The sequence below is a fragment of the Thalassophryne amazonica genome, chromosome 18 (genome assembly GCF_902500255.1).
Source record: "Thalassophryne amazonica chromosome 18, fThaAma1.1, whole genome shotgun sequence".
Lineage (NCBI taxonomy): Eukaryota > Metazoa > Chordata > Actinopteri > Batrachoidiformes > Batrachoididae > Thalassophryne > Thalassophryne amazonica.
The window spans coordinates 40,859,578-40,876,699 of NC_047120.1; the positions used below are offsets into that span (position 1 = coordinate 40,859,578).

Below are 17,122 nucleotides of genomic sequence, written 5' to 3' on the forward strand. Positions count from 1 at the left end.
ACAACGAAGAGCCTGTTCAAGTTCCTGGTTCGCCCGCTCTACCTGGCCGTTCGTCTGTGGGTGGTACCCGGACGAGAGACGCACGGTGGCCCCCAGTTCCTTACAAAAACTCCTCCAGACCTGCGAGGAAAACTGGGGACCACGATCCGAGACGATGTCCGACGGTATCCCATGCAGACGCACGACGTGGTGAACCAGGAGGTCTGCCGTCTCCTGGGCCGTTGGGAGCTTCGGGAGGGCCACGAAGTGGGCCGCCTTGGAGAACCGGTCCACTATCGTCAGTATGGCGGTGTTGCCCTGGGACGGCGGGAGGCCCGTGACGAAGTCCAGACCGATGTGGGACCAGGGGCGATGAGGCACAGGCAGGGGTTGGAGGAGACCCCTGGTCTTGCGATGGTCCGCCTTGCCCCTGGCACAGGTGGTGCAGGCCTGGACGTAGTCCCGGACGTCGGCTTCCAGTGACGCCCACCAGAAGCGCTGCTGGACTACTGCCACGGTCCTACGCACTCCAGGATGACAGGAGAGCTTGGATCCGTGGCAGAAGTCCAAGACGGCAGCCCTAGCCTCTGGTGGAACGTAGAGTCTATTCTTCGGACCGTTTCCCGGGTCCGGGTTCTTAGTCTGGGCCTCCCGGACGATCTCCTCCACGTCCCAGGTGAGGGTAGCCACGACAGTGGACTCGGGAAGGATGGTGTCGATGGGGTCCGACAACCCGACCTTGGCTTCCTCTTCGTGCACCCGGGACAATGCATCAGATCGTTGATTTTTGGTCCCGGGGCGGTAGGTGATCCGGAAGTCAAAGCGTGCGAAGAACAGGGACCAGCGGGCTTGCCTGGGGTTCAGCCGCTTGGCGGTCCGGATGTACTCCAGGTTCCGGTGGTCCGTAAAAACCGTGAAAGGCCCCGTAGCCCCCTCCAACAGGTGTCTCCACTCTTCTAGAGCCTCCTTCACCGCGAGGAGTTCTCGATTGCCCACGTCATAGTTCCGTTCAGCGGGGGTCAACCTGCGGGAAAAGTAGGCACAAGGATGGAGAACCTTATCGGACTCCCCGCTCTGGGACAGCACGGCTCCTATTCCTGAGTCTGAGGCGTCCACCTCTACTACAAACTGGCGAGTAGGATCAGGCTGCACCAGAACTGGAGCAGATGAAAACCGGCGTTTCAACTCCCTAAACGCGGCCTCGCACCGGTCCGACCAGGTGAAGGGGACTTTGGTGGAGGTCAGGGCGGTCAGGGGGCTAACGACCTGACTGTAACCCTTAATGAACCTCCTGTAGAAGTTTGCGAAGCCGAGGAACTGTTGCAGCTTCCTACGGCTCGTTGGTTGGGGCCAATCCCTCACCGCCGCAACCTTGGCCGGATCTGGGGCGACGGAGTTGGAGGAGATGATAAACCCCAAGAAGGACAGAGATGTGCGGTGAAACTCACACTTCTCGCCCTTCACAAACAGCCGGTTTTCTAACAACCGCTGTAGGACCTGACGTACATGCCGGACATGGGTCTCAGGATCCGGGGAAAAGATGAGTATATCATCCAGATACACGAAGACAAACCGGTGCAGGAAGTCCCGCAGGACGTCATTAACCAAGGCTTGGAACGTCGCGGGGGCGTTAGTGAGACCGAACGGCATGACCAGGTACTCAAAATGACCCAACGGGGTGTTAAATGCCGTCTTCCATTCATCTCCCTTCCGGATCCGAACTAGATGGTACGCATTCCTAAGATCGAGTTTGGTGAATATTTTGGCTCCATGCAGGGGTGTGAACACCGAATCCAAGAGGGGCAATGGGTATCGATTGCGAACCGTGATCTCGTTCAATCCCCTGTAATCGATGCATGGACGAAGTCCGCCGTCTTTCTTGCCCACAAAAAAGAAACCAGCACCCATCGGGGAGGTGGAGTTCCGGATCAACCCGGCGGCCAAGGAGTCCCGGATGTAGGTTTCCATTGATTCGCGTTCCGGACGTGAGAGATTGTACAGCCTACTGGACGGGAACTCACTGCCCGGAACCAAATCGATGGCACAATCGTACGGTCGGTGTGGTGGAAGGGCGAGCGCCAGATCTGTGCTGAAGACGTCAGCCAGATCATGGTACTCCCCTGGCACCGCCGTCAGATTGGGAGGGGTTTTAACCTCCTCCTTAGCCGTCATTCCGGGGGGAACCGAGGATCCTAAACACTCCCGGTGGCAGGTTTCGCTCCACTGCACCACGACCCCAGACGGCCAATCGATCCGGGGATTGTGCTTCACCATCCAAGGAAAACCCAAAATCACTCGGGAGGTAGAAGATGTCACGTAAAACACTATCTCCTCCCGGTGATTCCCAGACACAACCAAGGTCACAGGCTGGGTCCGGTGTGTGATTAGCGGGAGTAGAGTGCCATCTAGTGCCCGTACCTTCAAGGGCGAAGGCAGAGCCACTAGGGGGAGCCCCACTTCCTTTGCCCATCTGCTATCCAACAGATTCCCTTCGGACCCCGTGTCCACCAGTGCTGGGGCGTGAAGGGTTAAATCCCCACTCAGGATTACCACTGGGATTCGTGCTGATTTGCGGGAACTTCCCGTGCACATGTTATGGCCCACCCTTAGCCCAGTGTCTAAGGACGGGCGTTGGTGTTTGACCGTTTGGGGCAGTCTTTTAACAGGTGCTCACATGAGCCACAGTAAAAACATTCCCCGCGGGCCAGTCTCCTTTGTTTAATATCTGATCTCACTTTAGCCCTGCTCGTGTCCATAGCTTCGTCAGCAGGGGGAGCTGTTGCCACACGGAGCCCACCGGCAATGGAGCGTGAGGACGACGTCACCCCGTCAGACCCGGAAGAGAGAGGGACGGCTTGTGCCCGGCCACGCCCCCCGGCCTGCTCCCGACGGTGTTCATTCAAACGGTTGTCTAAGCGTATAACCAGAGTGACAAGCCCGTCGAAAGTCTGCGGTTCGTCCTTAGCCAGTAAATGCTCCTTCAGTACTGGAGACAGTCCGCTTATGAAGGCGGCGCGGAGCGCGACGTCATTCCAACCCGACCTCGCAGCCGCGATGCGGAAGTCGACAGCGTAATCGGCCGCGCTCCGACGCCCCTGTCTCAGTGACAGCAGCACGGTCGAGGCGGTCTCGCCTCTGTTGGGATGATCAAACACCTGTTTGAATTCCCGTATAAACCCAGCGTATGACGTCAGAAGCCATGACTGCTGTTCCCAGAGCGCTGTAGCCCAAGCGCGTGCCTCACCTCGAAGCAGATTAATTACATAAGCCACCCGGGTGGCGTCTGCCGCGTACATGACTGGACGCTGTGCAAAAACGAGCGAACACTGCATCAAGAAGTCTGCGCACGTCTCCACACAGCCTCCGTACGGTTCAGGAGGACTTATGTAAGCTTCAGGGGACGGTGGGGGGGTAGTTGAACGGCCAGTGGAACATCTACATTAGGCCCCGGACCAGCAGGAGGAGACACTGCAGCGACGCTTGACTCGCGTGCTTCCACTCTGGCGGTGAGAGCCTCCATCCTCTGATTGAGGCTTGCATTTTGCTCAGTTACCAGCTGTAACTGAGCAGTGAAAGCGGTAAGGATTTGCTGCAGATCACTTACCACGCCTCCTGCTGACGCCTGCGCTCCCTGTTCTCCCATTGGCTGTTCAAGCTGTGGTTGACGCCCCTCGGGATCCATGACGAATGGCCGAGAAATCCTGTTGGGAAGGTGTCGTAACACGGACCCACAACAGGGGGCGCTAATGAACGGACAATGGATAAGGGAAGGAGTAACAATTTAATGTTGCACAAGAACACAACGTAAAATAAACAAAGGTACTGCCAATCACACACAAGAGGATTGCGGGCAGGCTCGAAGATAGGAGACCTCAGATGAACGAAGAGCCGGGACCCACACCGCTTCTACCACCAACGGCCTGAAGAACACTGAAGCCGCCAAGCCCCGAGTCCCCAGGTGGTCTCTGTCCTCCGTTGTCGGCCCTGGTACTGCTGGCAGAAAAAACAGAAGGTAGTGAGTGTGAATCCTCACACCCAGCAACCTTGATTATTGATTCTTGTGGAGGGAGAGCCTCCACCTCCAATCATACACACGTGCAGCTCCGAAAATCCAGTCAAGGAAATACCACCAGGAAAAAACAGCTGCAAAACAGATCAGATTATTATTTGACGTATAAGTCAGCAGAGAGATTACCTTGTATCGTAGGAGATTTCTCGGCGAGGAGGTGGAGTCGCCACCCGGCCTTTATGGTGATGGTGATGATGAGATGATGAGTGACAGCTGGTGTTGAGGATGATTGACGGCTGTCACTCCCAGTGGTTCTGGCGCCCTCTTGTGCTTGAAGCCCGCACTCCAAGCAGGGCGCCATCCGGTGGTGGTGAGCCAGCAGTACCTCCTCTTCAGCGGCCCACACAACAATTCTGTTTGTTAAGTCCTTCATCACTTTTAGCGAATGTGTGGCTGCTCACACTGCCATGAACACTGCCATCTTTAACTGTTAAGCTTTATTCACTTCACCCGCAAAAATATGTTAGTGGTCTAAAAGTTATCGGAACTAAATTTATCAGAAGATAATTGGTCCGCTGATGGTTTTCAAAGTTGTCTGGAAAGCTAATCCTCTATTGAAAACGTTAGCTTCGATAATTAGCAGTTAGCAGATTAGTGGAACTGTGCCCACCGCTGCATTGTTTGCATGACTGTTTGCATGAACAATTTATGAATACAATTCCTGTCAAATGAAGGCATTTTACTACATTTTCAGCACTAAGAAGTATTACATTTTAAACAGCCAGGATTTATATTTTCACTGATTACAGAATTGTTAAATTTGCACTAGTTTCATTTGTTGATTTAACACTATGATGCACTCCACACTTCAACAGCATTATTTTGTATGCACCCATTTTAACTCTGAAAGTACATATGTTCTTTATATATAAAGAAAGCACGAGTGCCTTTTAATTTGTCACACTTTTAAAGAATGTTTTACTCCTGCTTAGCCCTGTCTCACTGTTCCCCGTCAACCCTCTTGGCTCACTGGTTCACCATTTCCCGGCATCGCACCTCCTGCATAATGTCCTATAATGCTTTTGGCTCTTTTATGAGACAGGCGTTACTTTTTTGTTTTCTCCTGTCTTTAATTGGTCTGCGTCTCCTGTCTGTCTCTCCTCCCTCTCAGAGTGGTTTCACGCCTCTCCACATTGCATCTCACTATGGCAACATCAACGTAGCAACACTTCTGCTAAACAGAGGGGCCGCTGTGGACTTCAAAGCAAGGGTAGGTGCTGTTTGTGCAAGGGCGCATGCAAGCGTGTTCGAGGGAATGTACAGAAATGTAATACTGAAACATGTAAACAGCTGTCCTCCACCACTCTGGATAAGAAACGCAAGTGTATATGTACGTCTGTGTCATATGTGATCCTGTAGATTGAAAAGATGGATTCTACGTAAGGATGTTCTGGTCATGTTTTCATCCCATGATCATGAGTTTTGCTTTTGAACATCTACCTATACTGAGTCTGATTGTATTTAAAAAAAAAAAAGTTTGTAGGCTTATTGGTTACAGATTCTGCTTTATGTTCAAGTTGTGCTTCACTCTGAAGGATTGTCCACTTAGTCCATGGGCCAAGCAGGTTTTTGCCACTACTTAAGGTGACAAAATGCCACTTAGAATCCAGCATCAGTGTACTATGGCCTATACAAAAATGTAATACAGCAATCCCAGGGTGCCAGCTGTATCCAGGTAGGGATCAGTGAAGGGTTACACAGAAGTCAAAATTTAAAAATGCTCCAGTCATATTGAAAACTACACCACATTATTTATCTGATCAAAATGGTAAATGGACTGCATTTATATAGCGCTTTTCCATCTGCATCAGATGCTCAAAGCGCTTTACAATTATGCCTCACATTCACCCCGATGTCAGGGTGCTGCCATACAAGGCGCTCACTACACGCCGGGAGCAATAGGGGATTAAAGGCCTTGCCCAAGGGCCCTTACTGATGTTCCAGTCAAGCGGGAATTTGAACCCATGATCTTCTGGACTCAAGCCCAACACCTTAACCACTACACCATCACCTCCCCCCATAATGATTTCAAAAAGGTATAGGTTGCGCTATCTATTACTGAATGTTCTGGAGTTATGGGGTAAAATCTGCAAAAATGGTAACGAAGGTCAGTTCCAGTTTGTACAGGGGTCAAAAGTTAAAGTTGCTCCATTTTTGGTAGGAAGTAATGCAAATTATTATTTGGGTTAATAGGGTTCTAAAAAGTCAACCTTATTTGACCTTTACTTTGGAGACCAAACACAGTCAAAACTATTCCATTTATTAATCCTTTTATTTCAACCAATTATTTGCATCTTTTTTTTTTCTCTTTTTTTTTACTGAAATTGGGGCAACTTTAACTTCTGACCCCTGTACAAACTGAAACTGACCTTTGTCACAATTTTTGCTGTTTTTACCCCATAACGCCAGAACATTCAGTCATAGATAGTCCAAACTATACCTTTTTGGAATCATCATGATCAGACAATTAATGTGGTATAGTTTTCCACATGATTGGAGAATTTTAAAATTTTGACCTCTGTGTAACCCTTCATTGATCCCTACCTGGCTACAGCTACCACCCTGGGATTGCTGTATTACATTTTTGTGTAGGCCATGGTACACTGAGGCTGGTTTTTAAGTGTTGTTTCGTCACCTGAATAATGAAATAACGCTGACAATCTAATTTTTAAATTACACATTAGTACTAGAAACTGTTTAAAGAAATATGGACAGTTGTTTTATAGCAACCCGCTTCAGTCAAAGAAGTTATCTTCTGTCAGTTTGTTCCGTGTGGATGTAGTGCACTGTAAACTATCTCTGTAGTCATTTAATAACACCAAAAGCAATATATGTCGTAAGTAATCATAAAATACATGCAGTATAATTTTAAGGTTTGGAAACGTGGTTTTCAGTTCATTCAGAGCTTGACTGCTGTGGCCCTACTGGCGCTCATATTCAAATTTATTTTTAAATCAACTTTTTTTCTCATGCACAGTTGTCAAAGATGAATAGAGCACTCAGAGGCTGGACAGCGAATTGTGTTTTAATATGACTAAACTCTGCACATTGTGAAGAGGGCTATAAATCTACAGCTAGAATAATGATCTTCTTCCCACAAACTGTCATCATAATACGTAAACCACATTTTTGAAGTTTACTGTCTGCAAGCAGACAAACAGACAGGGACGATCAAATAACCCCATTCCTCCTCTGCTGACTGAAACAGTGACGATAAATAGTTTTACGGTGCATAATGTTTATGCACGCCTTTATCATTACACAGAAATAGCATCAAATTTTCCATTGTTTCACTGGAAAGACAAAAGGGAAATCAATTACAGTTTAGGTGCTCTTTGCCCCAGAGGGATCCACTTTCTTTTTACACTGACAAACTAGAAAATAATTTTTCCTTGACTTTAGTGACAAGCTTTCAAAGTGTTCACGTGTTGAAATCATGCAAGTTGTCTACTTTTTCCAGTTTCTTCTACTGTAGAGACACATTTTAGTTTGAGATGCCAGGATATATAACTTTTTCCATTTTGTAGTGTTGTGACTCATCAATCTGATCTGATTCACTTTCTCCTCAGAATGACATAACACCACTCCATGTAGCATCCAAACGTGGGAATAGCAACATGGTGCGACTGCTGGTGGAGAGAGGGGCTAAGATAGATGCACGGACCAAGGTAAAGTCATCATTTTTGGTCCCCAAATAATAAAATGACTGTCTTATGTCTTTGTGTAAAAGGCCAATATGTGCAGTTTGAAATGGCCAAAATAACTTTATTGAAAAAAGTCTTGATTTGGTCCCGTATCAAGACAACGTAACCAATGACTACTTCTAGTGAATGCCTGATTGTTAATTCCCCCAGCATGAAATACAGGGGGATACACTGATCAGCATGTCTGTCTGTCTGTCCGTCCATTTTCACTTGTTAGCGCAATATCTTATGAACCAACTGAACCAGTTTTATTTATATTTAGCATAATGGTGTACTTGGGTGATCCCCAACACTTTTTATTGCTGATTTGTGGGGACTGGGGGAGATATGTCATCTCCCTATGACTCATGTTCTATATTAATACAATAACATGCTTTTGGAGGGCGGTATGCATTTTCAGAGGCCCGACGTTCATGCCAAGTCGCCCAAAATGACAGATATTCGCCCGAGTTAGACAAGGGCGAATATCTGTCTATGGACGGAGGGACTCAGAAAATGCATACTGCACGGCAACAGCATGTTATTTGCATTATTATCACTTTACTGAGATACACAACACGTAACGCGGACATAAAAAGTTGGCTCACTTTAACTTTTGTCGTGGTGGCTGGCGCGCGCTGCTCTCCAAATTCAGCAGTGCATCCTCATCAAGCTGGCTGCTTTAACTGCTGTTCATTGTCGTACTATCCATTAGAAAATCATCTGGAATGTCCATATTGGGACAAACACACACTTCTCGTCTTTTTATCTTTTCCTGTGCGGACAGTTTTTTTTTTCCCCCTCTGCGGACAGTTCTTGGGCTGCGCGCGCCATGACATCATTTGTTTACACACAGCTGGCGGGTATAGCCAGGTAACGTCGACGTAAATCTACGATACCGGCCTAGCAACGCCTCGGTAAAGTGATAATAATGTACAGTAAAGCTCTTAAAAGTAAATAGAACCATGTATATCACCAACATAATTGTCAGACTAATGTGGAGAAACCTAATGCGGTGATGTCTGCAGCATGATTTATTCCTGCAACATGGGCATCACTGTCTTGCTTAGTGTTCCAGGAAAAATCCCAGCCCAAACCTACCTGCCTGGTTTCATAACCATGCTGTTTATGTTTGTAGGATGGTTTGACCCCACTCCACTGTGGAGCCAGAAGTGGCCATGAACAGGTCGTGGAGATGCTACTGGACAGAGGAGCTCCAATACTTTCAAAAACAAAGGTACACCTCCTTCAACATCTCTTTGTTTTCTCAGCGTAGCTTTCTGTTCTCACACTTTAACTCAAGTTCTCTATCTCTTTCTGAATCATGTCCAACACACTCGACACTGACAACGCATCACTTTACTGGACATGCACACTGTGACTTTACAATCAAAGATTCACAACACTGACTCATTTTTCCCTCATTCCTTCCAGAATGGTTTGTCTCCACTCCACATGGCGACGCAAGGGGATCATCTTAACTGTGTCCAGCTGCTGCTACACCATGAGGTGCCCGTGGATGACGTAACCAACGACTACTTGACGGCACTGCATGTGGCTGCCCACTGTGGGCATTACAAGGTGGCAAAGGTCATTGTGGACAAGAAGGCCAATCCCAATGCTAAGGCACTGGTGAGGAGAGATATGGGTTGACATCAAGATAACTTAGTTTTCTTTTGCTTGTTAATGACAGAAAGAAAAGGTATTGGAGTCTTGCTTTTTACATATCACCACTATGTACATTGTACGCAGGGCACATTTTTGCAAACATGATAACTCATTTATACATACTTTATACATGTGTAGCTAGAACTGTTGCAGGTCTAGGTCCTTGGCACATTTTGGTGGTGCTGAAATGTGCAAGAAGGATAATATACTGTGCATACAAGTAATACAGCTGTGAAGTTAGCACCCGTGTTGCGCCACAACCATGCCATAACGCTGCCCTAAAACCAACGTAAATTGCCTTGTTGTTGCTTGGAGTCTCCATTCCTTCTGGATGCAAATTAATTTGATACTTCAAAGGGATGTAGCAACTGAAGGATTGTGACGTAAGACAAAATCAATAATCATTTCAAGCGATCATGGATGAACTAGCGTCACCATCCTTGATCTGATCACATTTCTGTTGTCTCTGTTTTGCTGTCCAGAATAATACTTCTTCCAGAGAATGCGTTCTGCGTTGTATATATTCATCTTTATTTGTTAAATCCCTCAAGGACACAGTTACTTAACGGGCTGTCTTCCTGTTGCTGGAACTTCTGCTTGTGACAACAGTTAACCTCAGTGCTAGTTTCCACACGCATGTTGCTTGTTGTGTTTGTGGACTGTTCCTCCTGTATATTCTGAGTCCATTACCAGGGTCGCCTGTTAATAGACTGTTTGCTTTTAATGACAGTCTCGTTCTCTACTCTGGGGTCCCTGGTTGTACTTCCCACGTAACTACCAGTCCAGACAAAGGTTGTGAGTAGCACAATGGACCATCTAGTTGGATTAATATATTTACATATTAATGTTGATGATATTATTTCAGTTTTGTTTGTTTGTTTTCTAAAAGCCGTTACTCCTGAATGCTTTATATCGGGTTATTGATATTAACACTGTTTGTGTATATTATGGTGACAAAAACAGGATGACATACAGATATGCTATTTTGGGTGTAAGTGCCTCTTTTATATTATAGGACATAAACAGTTGTTTGTTTGTTTTTTGTGCTATCATTGAGAAAACAGAGTAGAGGAGAGAGGATATAATGAAAATAATGATTGGTTTCACAACCTTAACAGAACTCAGTGGTAGACTGCTGCATGGTCTTGGGTGATCTTGTGGTCAGGATGGATCTGTGGATAATTAATTCAGTGCTGTAAGTCTGTTGGACGTAGTTGCATGTGTATAGATCAGAAGGCCCTGCCTGCAAAAACATATCAAAGGCTTTACTGAGGATGTGCGACCTCTCAGACGTAAGAGTTTAGAACACAAGTGTTGCCACTCAAGGCTGGAGGTACTTTTGTGTAATGACATGAAATTGTGCACCCTTTGTTGTTGTTGTTGTTGTTGTTTATGAGGTTTTATGTGCCATCATGCACCCTGCTTTCTCAAAATGCAGATTTACTCTGGCTTCCTAAGGCTAACATGAAGTTGGCAGACTGGTGCGTTTTGCATATCGTGTTAATGTTTGACTGTCAAATTCAGTTGAATCTTTGAAATACAGGCTTATGTTGTTATTGACGATTATTGTTATTATTATTATTATCATTGCTATTATTCTATTCTTGTTGTTAGATAATTTTATTGTTATTAAACAGCCAAATACAGGCACTTTAGAACCCTGACCACTATCTTGGCATAAGGCAGCCATCTCTGTTCTGTAATGAGAGAAGTCTGAGTGTGGTTAGAGCACTGGGACATTATAACCAGAGAGAAACGAGGAGGGGAAAAAAAAAAAAAGGACAAAAAAAGACATGGAGAGGAAAATGAAGTCATAGGTTTAAGCTTGAAACCTCAAAGACAAGGGTGTGTGGGCAGAGTGTATGTGTGGGAGAGAGGAGAGGAAGTTGGACAGAAAGCGATCTGCCGTATTTCAGAGCCGCATACTTTATTTATCTTTACTGCTCTTAATTGTCTTTTCTTCCCACACATGCATGTGTGGTCAGTATACAGAGCTACAGACAAAAGAGTGAGAGAACGTGGGTTTAAGGGAAAGAACCCCCTTTGCGCTGTATTTTCCATCTCCTGGTCCAGATTTGTCTTCCGCCTGCTCTGCATATACAACAAAGACAGACACAGACTTTATGGGCTGTTTTTAAACTTCTAAGTGTGCTTTTTTTTTCTCTCTCTATGTTTTAGAATGGTTTCACTCCCCTGCACATTGCTTGCAAGAAGAACAGAGTAAAGGTGATGGAGCTACTTTTGAAGCACGGCGCGTCCATTCAGGCAGTCACTGAGGTAGGTGTGCATGTTCACTTTATCACTTATAACGGCAAACGATGAATTAGATTTTTATTCATTCAGTTGCCCAGATACAAATCTGGCAGTTAATACACCGTGCTTCATCAGTGTCATCAGCTGCAAAGCAACAGTTCCACTGTTATACCACCAGTCACCTAAAGGAAATATGCAGGGCTAGTTTCAGAAACATAACTCAGAATGTAGCAGCTTTGACTTGGCAAACAAGGGGCACAGCTGTTCAGTTAATTTTATGCAGAAAATGTTGATACTTGTAGATTCATGTACACCCAACGAAGACAAATGCAAAGCCCAGTGCAAGTGTTATTGCTAATTTCCACTCAAAACAGCTGTCATTTAAACACCCGCACCTGCATCCTCTGAATTATGGTACCATTACGTATGCTCATATGGCTGAATTGGTCCAGAAATGAGGTGTGGTGTGATGGAGAGCTGACACATTGATATCGTCCATCTCCAAAAACGTCTTTGCTCCTTAAACCATTAAAACCCTGGTTTAAAACCCTGGCTGTAAAGAGCAGAATAGTCAGATGCACCTTACATAAGCTGGTTCACAATGCACGTACACTCTGCTTGCCTGCACATATTGCCTCCAGTTTTCTGCAACAGTGTAACAGTAACATGACGCCTCATTATGGCAGCATATCTTAGAAGGAGCCCCCAACATTGTGGTACATGCCCAAAAGAAGTGAACTGAACACAGTCATTAAAAAAAGAACAGTAAACACATTTTTTTTTTTTTTAAATCTTGCTGCACTGCATCACCTCAGGGAGCTTTGGTGGCTACCATCCACTCTGCATTCTTACAGGCTGCTGCTAATTTGTTAATGTGCCAGAAATACTTTAACTTGCATCCACTTCCTTGTTACCACAGCATTGAATGCCTGCCATGCTCCACTTTAAGCGGAAGGACAGCTGCCACTCTGATTTGTTAATATCATGTTCAGACTACACTATCCTAATGCCGAATGATCACAATAAACCAAACCCTTTTTTGCAGTGTGCCTGGCTTTGCACAGGTGTTTCCCATCACTTAAATAGCACAATGCGCTTGAACACATCACAAATGGGCTTACACCAGTCCTTTTTGCATCCACAAGCAAAACAGGGCCTGAAAAAACAGTGAATGAACCTGTAATAGGGTCGACAATGCTTTTGTATTATACACTACAAGTATAAAGGAGATGGTAAGAATTTGTGAATATGCTGCAATGAGTTGCTGCACAAATATGAAATTGTTGCAAATAATAAACTAAGTGGTGACTGTCAAAGCTGCTGGTTCATCCTGTCTGCTGTTTGTCCCCCAGTCTGGTTTGACTCCCATCCACGTTGCGGCTTTCATGGGACATGAAAACATTGTGCACCAACTAATCAACCATGGGGCTTCACCAAATACGAGCAATGTGGTGAGATTTTCTCAGCTTTTTTTTTTCCTTCTATTTTCCTGTTTTTATAAACATGAGCATGTTTGTATCCTGGTGTGAAGCCAGTGTTCGTCCTATGGACAGGACAGTTAAGGGGCAAGTATTACTCTCTCATGACAGGGAGAAAGAGTCCAAAGACTAATAGGAAAATATGCAAAAAGTGTTAAGAGTACTGCATCGTTAGGCTATCAACCCAAAGTATTTGGTCTCCTGCGCAATGTCTGTGGCTAGGTTACCATAGAAACAGAGCATTGTGGGACATCATCATGGTGACTTGGGTGGGGACATCAAGGGGGGCAGTCTTCTCTCTCTCTTTTACCTCCTCTCAATGTTCATATGTTGAACAGAAAGAGAGGGACAAAATGAAGCGCAGTGAGACTGAGAATGGGTTTCAGTCTTTATGCAGCGGAAACTTTTGGATTGTTACATGTGATTCTGTGAACATGAGGCACTGGAAGTTAGGAGCAGCAGGAAAGACTGTATTTTCAGTTTTGGCATAATACCATCCTTTTTTGCATGTTCCAGCGAGGGGAGACGGCGCTCCACATGGCAGCGAGGGCAGGGCAGTCGAATGTTGTCAACTATCTGGTTCAGAATGGAGCTCGAATCGATGCCAAGGCAAAGGTAGCCCTTATGTCAGTCTTTTTACATAGGCAGTAAACACTTTGAATGAAAGTTGTCTTTCTAGTTTTAAATATATTGAAAACATATTTGAACCTTTGACAAAGATGTGTGGTTATGTCTTGGCATATGTCAGAATACTGAGCAATGGCAGGATAGAGCCAATATGTGTGTTATCATACTCAGTGGCTTCTGAATGTCTGTCAATTCTTTTAAAATGACTTACATTTTAATTGTCTTTGGACAAGTGAGACTTTTACTGAATCTCTCCGAAACATGGTGTTGCAAAGATAGTCCTATATCCTGTGTAGGTCCAGAGACCCATTGGTGCAAGTGTTTAGCCGCAGGTACTTACATAAACCAGTTATTATCCATAAGTAAGTAAAGTACTCTATATTTCACTTACACAAACCTAATGCCTGCATCTCTCAAGGACAAGGCCAATAGGAAACAAACTAACAAAGTCCGCTCCAACCAATGTGTCACAGCAATTAATCTTTTAAAACTGTGCACCAATGCAGGAAATACTATTCTAAAACAGAAATGGCCAAAAGAAGAAACATTGCTTTTTTTTTTTTTCTTTTATAAGTACAAAGGTCAACAACATGTCAGTTCAGAGAAAAGATTCCACAAACTTAGACATTGGTTTATTCCTTTATAACTCATGGTAATTGTTACTGCTTATTTCTCTTATTTATTTATTTTTAAATAAGCTGTGTTTTAAAAAGTCTGCTTGTTCTCACCAGGACGACCAGACTGCATTGCATATTGCAAGTCGTCTTGGTAAGCAAGACATTGTCCACCAGCTTTTGGCTAATGGTGCGTGCCCAGATGCCACCACCAACTCTGGTTACACACCTTTGCACCTTGCTGCCCGAGAAGGACACAGGGATGTGGCTGCAGCGCTACTTGACCAAGGAGCTAATCTGGGCATCACTACAAAGGTAAATTCACATCGAAATGTGTCTCAGTTCTGGGTGTTTGATGGTATTCACTGAGGGAAAGAGGCACAGAAACATAGGGATCACTACTGTTACTAATGTACACTCAGACACAGGATGTTCTTGGCATGAGACTTGGTTCACAATAAGCTCAATAAATTTTGAAAACAATCTTGCTGGAAGTGTTTTGTTTTTTTTTGCTTGAGCCTGGGGTCTGTTTTGTTTCCTTGGTGCCTTGTTTATTTTACAAACAGCTGAATGGACAAAATAACCTTTGCTGATACCATATTTACATTATTGGTACTCTGAGAACAGATTCCAGTCCCAAAATAGAGTCCTGGTCAAACACTGTACAAACTGTGCTAAATTGGATAAGTATTAGCCGTCCCATTTCCCAACGCTGTTAGGTGTTGCGAGGAAGACTGGAGCCAATCCCTGATACGTTGTAGGCTAGTCCACTGTAGGGCTAACATATATAGGCAGACACCAGTTCACATTCATGGGCAGTGTAGAGTCACCAATTAGCCTAATCTGCAGTGTTTTTGGACTGTGAGAGGAAGGCAGAATCCCCAGAGAAAACACATGCATAAACAATGAAAATGTGTGAAATGAAGAGAGAAAGCATCCAGCTGGAATTGAACTGGATTGTATTTTAAATCTGGATTTCAGTCTGTGTTAATCTTGCTAAAATGTTTAATAATGAACATCCCTGTAGCTTTCTGTGTTTATTTTTACCTGTGTTCTGGACCCCTTTACATCCACTCTTGTTAAGGACTGTTTTCCAGTCATTTCCACACTCATCATAGATATCATAAACTCTTCTCTTAGCTCTGGTTTATTCCCTCAAATGTTCAAACTGGCTTCTGTCACCCCCATTCTCAAAAAACCTGGACTCAACCCTGACATCATGACAAACGTCCGGCTCATTTCCAATCTTCCCTTCTTATCAAAACTTCTTGAACATGTTGTCACCTCCCAACTCAAAGCCCACCTCATTTCCAATGATCTGTTTGATACAATGAAGGCATGCACATCCAAAACACATAAAAAGGTGTGCAGGACCAAGAAAAATATACCAAAGATAGAGACAAATGATCCAGGTCGCTGGAAACGTTACAATTTCTTTTTGTTAAATAAAGCTTATTTTGTACCGGAGCGCTTTGGCTGTGCGGATCATTTGTCTCTATCAATGATCTGTTTGAACCTTTTCAATCCGGTTTTCGCTCCCAACACAGTACTGAAACAGCCCTTCTCAAAGTTTCCAATGATCTCTTCTTTTCTTCAGACTCTGGTAATCTCAAAATTTTTGTCCTCCTCGACCTCAACGCAGCTTTCAACACTATTAATTACACCATTCTTCTTTCCCGCCTTGAATCTACCCATAACATTACCCACATTACTTTTACTTGGGTACGGTCTTATCTCATTAACAGGCAACAATTTATCAGCATCAATAACTGTACCTCCTCCATTGCCCCTTTGTCCCAAGGGGTCCCCCAGGGCTCAGTGTTGGGTCCTCTCCTCTTTATCATTTACATGCTTCCACTTGGTAAAATCATATATCATCATGGTCTTCATTTCAGGTCCCATCTTATCTTAGGGACCTCGTAGTACCATATCACCCCAATATAGCGCTTCGCTCTCAGACTGCAGGCTTACTTGTAGTTCCTAGGGTTTGTAAGAGTAGAATGGGAGGCAGAGCCTTCAGCTTTCAGGCTCCTCTCCTGTGGAACCAGCTCCCAATTCAGATCAGGGAGACAGACACCCTCTCTACTTTTAAGATTAGGCTTAAAACTTTCCTTTTTGCTAAAGCTTATAGTTAGGGCTGGATCAGGTGACCCTGAACCATCCCTTAGTTATGCTGCTATAGACGTAGACTGCTGGGGGGTTCCCATGATGCATTGTTTCCTTCTCTTTTTGCTCTGTATGCACCACTCTGCATTTAATCATTAGTGATCGATCTCTGCTCCCCTCCACAGCATGATCCCTCAGCCCCAACCAGTCCCAGCAGAAGACTGCCCCTCCCTGAGCCTGGTACTGCTGGAGGTTTCTTCCTGTTAAAAGGGAGTTTTTCCTTCCCACTGTAGCCAAGTGCTTGCTCACAGGGGGTCGTTTTGACCGTTGGGGTTTTACATAATTATTGTATGGCCTGCCTTACAATATAAAGCGCCTTGGGGCAACTGTTTGTTGTGATTTGGCGCTATATAAAAAAAATTGATTGAATTGATTGATTCATTTCCACTGTTACTCTGATGATGTCCAACTCTACTTTTCCACCAATTACGTCACCACTGCTACTCACTCCACTCTCACTAACTGCCTCACTCAGATCAAGTCTTGGATGCAAAATAACTTTCATGTGAAGTACAGTGCTGTGAAAAATATTTAGGCACAACAAATGTGCTTTTCTTCAAAGTAATAAACTGATAACTAGGTAAT

General features: G+C 44.9%; 1 protein-coding gene across 13 annotated transcripts in view; it reads left to right on the plus strand.

The window, feature by feature from the left end:
* LOC117531578 (ankyrin-3-like) overlaps nucleotides 1-17,122 on the plus strand; it is a 233,287-nt gene that overhangs the window by 105,589 nt on the left and 110,576 nt on the right. For all 13 annotated transcript variants that reach the window (XM_034194708.1, XM_034194695.1, XM_034194706.1 and 10 more), the window contains 8 exons: nucleotides 5,160-5,258; nucleotides 7,618-7,716; nucleotides 8,870-8,968; nucleotides 9,166-9,363; nucleotides 11,578-11,676; nucleotides 13,005-13,103; nucleotides 13,647-13,745; nucleotides 14,489-14,686. In XM_034194708.1, the coding sequence (XP_034050599.1) occupies nucleotides 5,160-5,258; nucleotides 7,618-7,716; nucleotides 8,870-8,968; nucleotides 9,166-9,363; nucleotides 11,578-11,676; nucleotides 13,005-13,103; nucleotides 13,647-13,745; nucleotides 14,489-14,686 (990 nt within the window). The remainder of the gene's footprint in view (nucleotides 1-5,159; nucleotides 5,259-7,617; nucleotides 7,717-8,869; nucleotides 8,969-9,165; nucleotides 9,364-11,577; nucleotides 11,677-13,004; nucleotides 13,104-13,646; nucleotides 13,746-14,488; nucleotides 14,687-17,122) is intronic.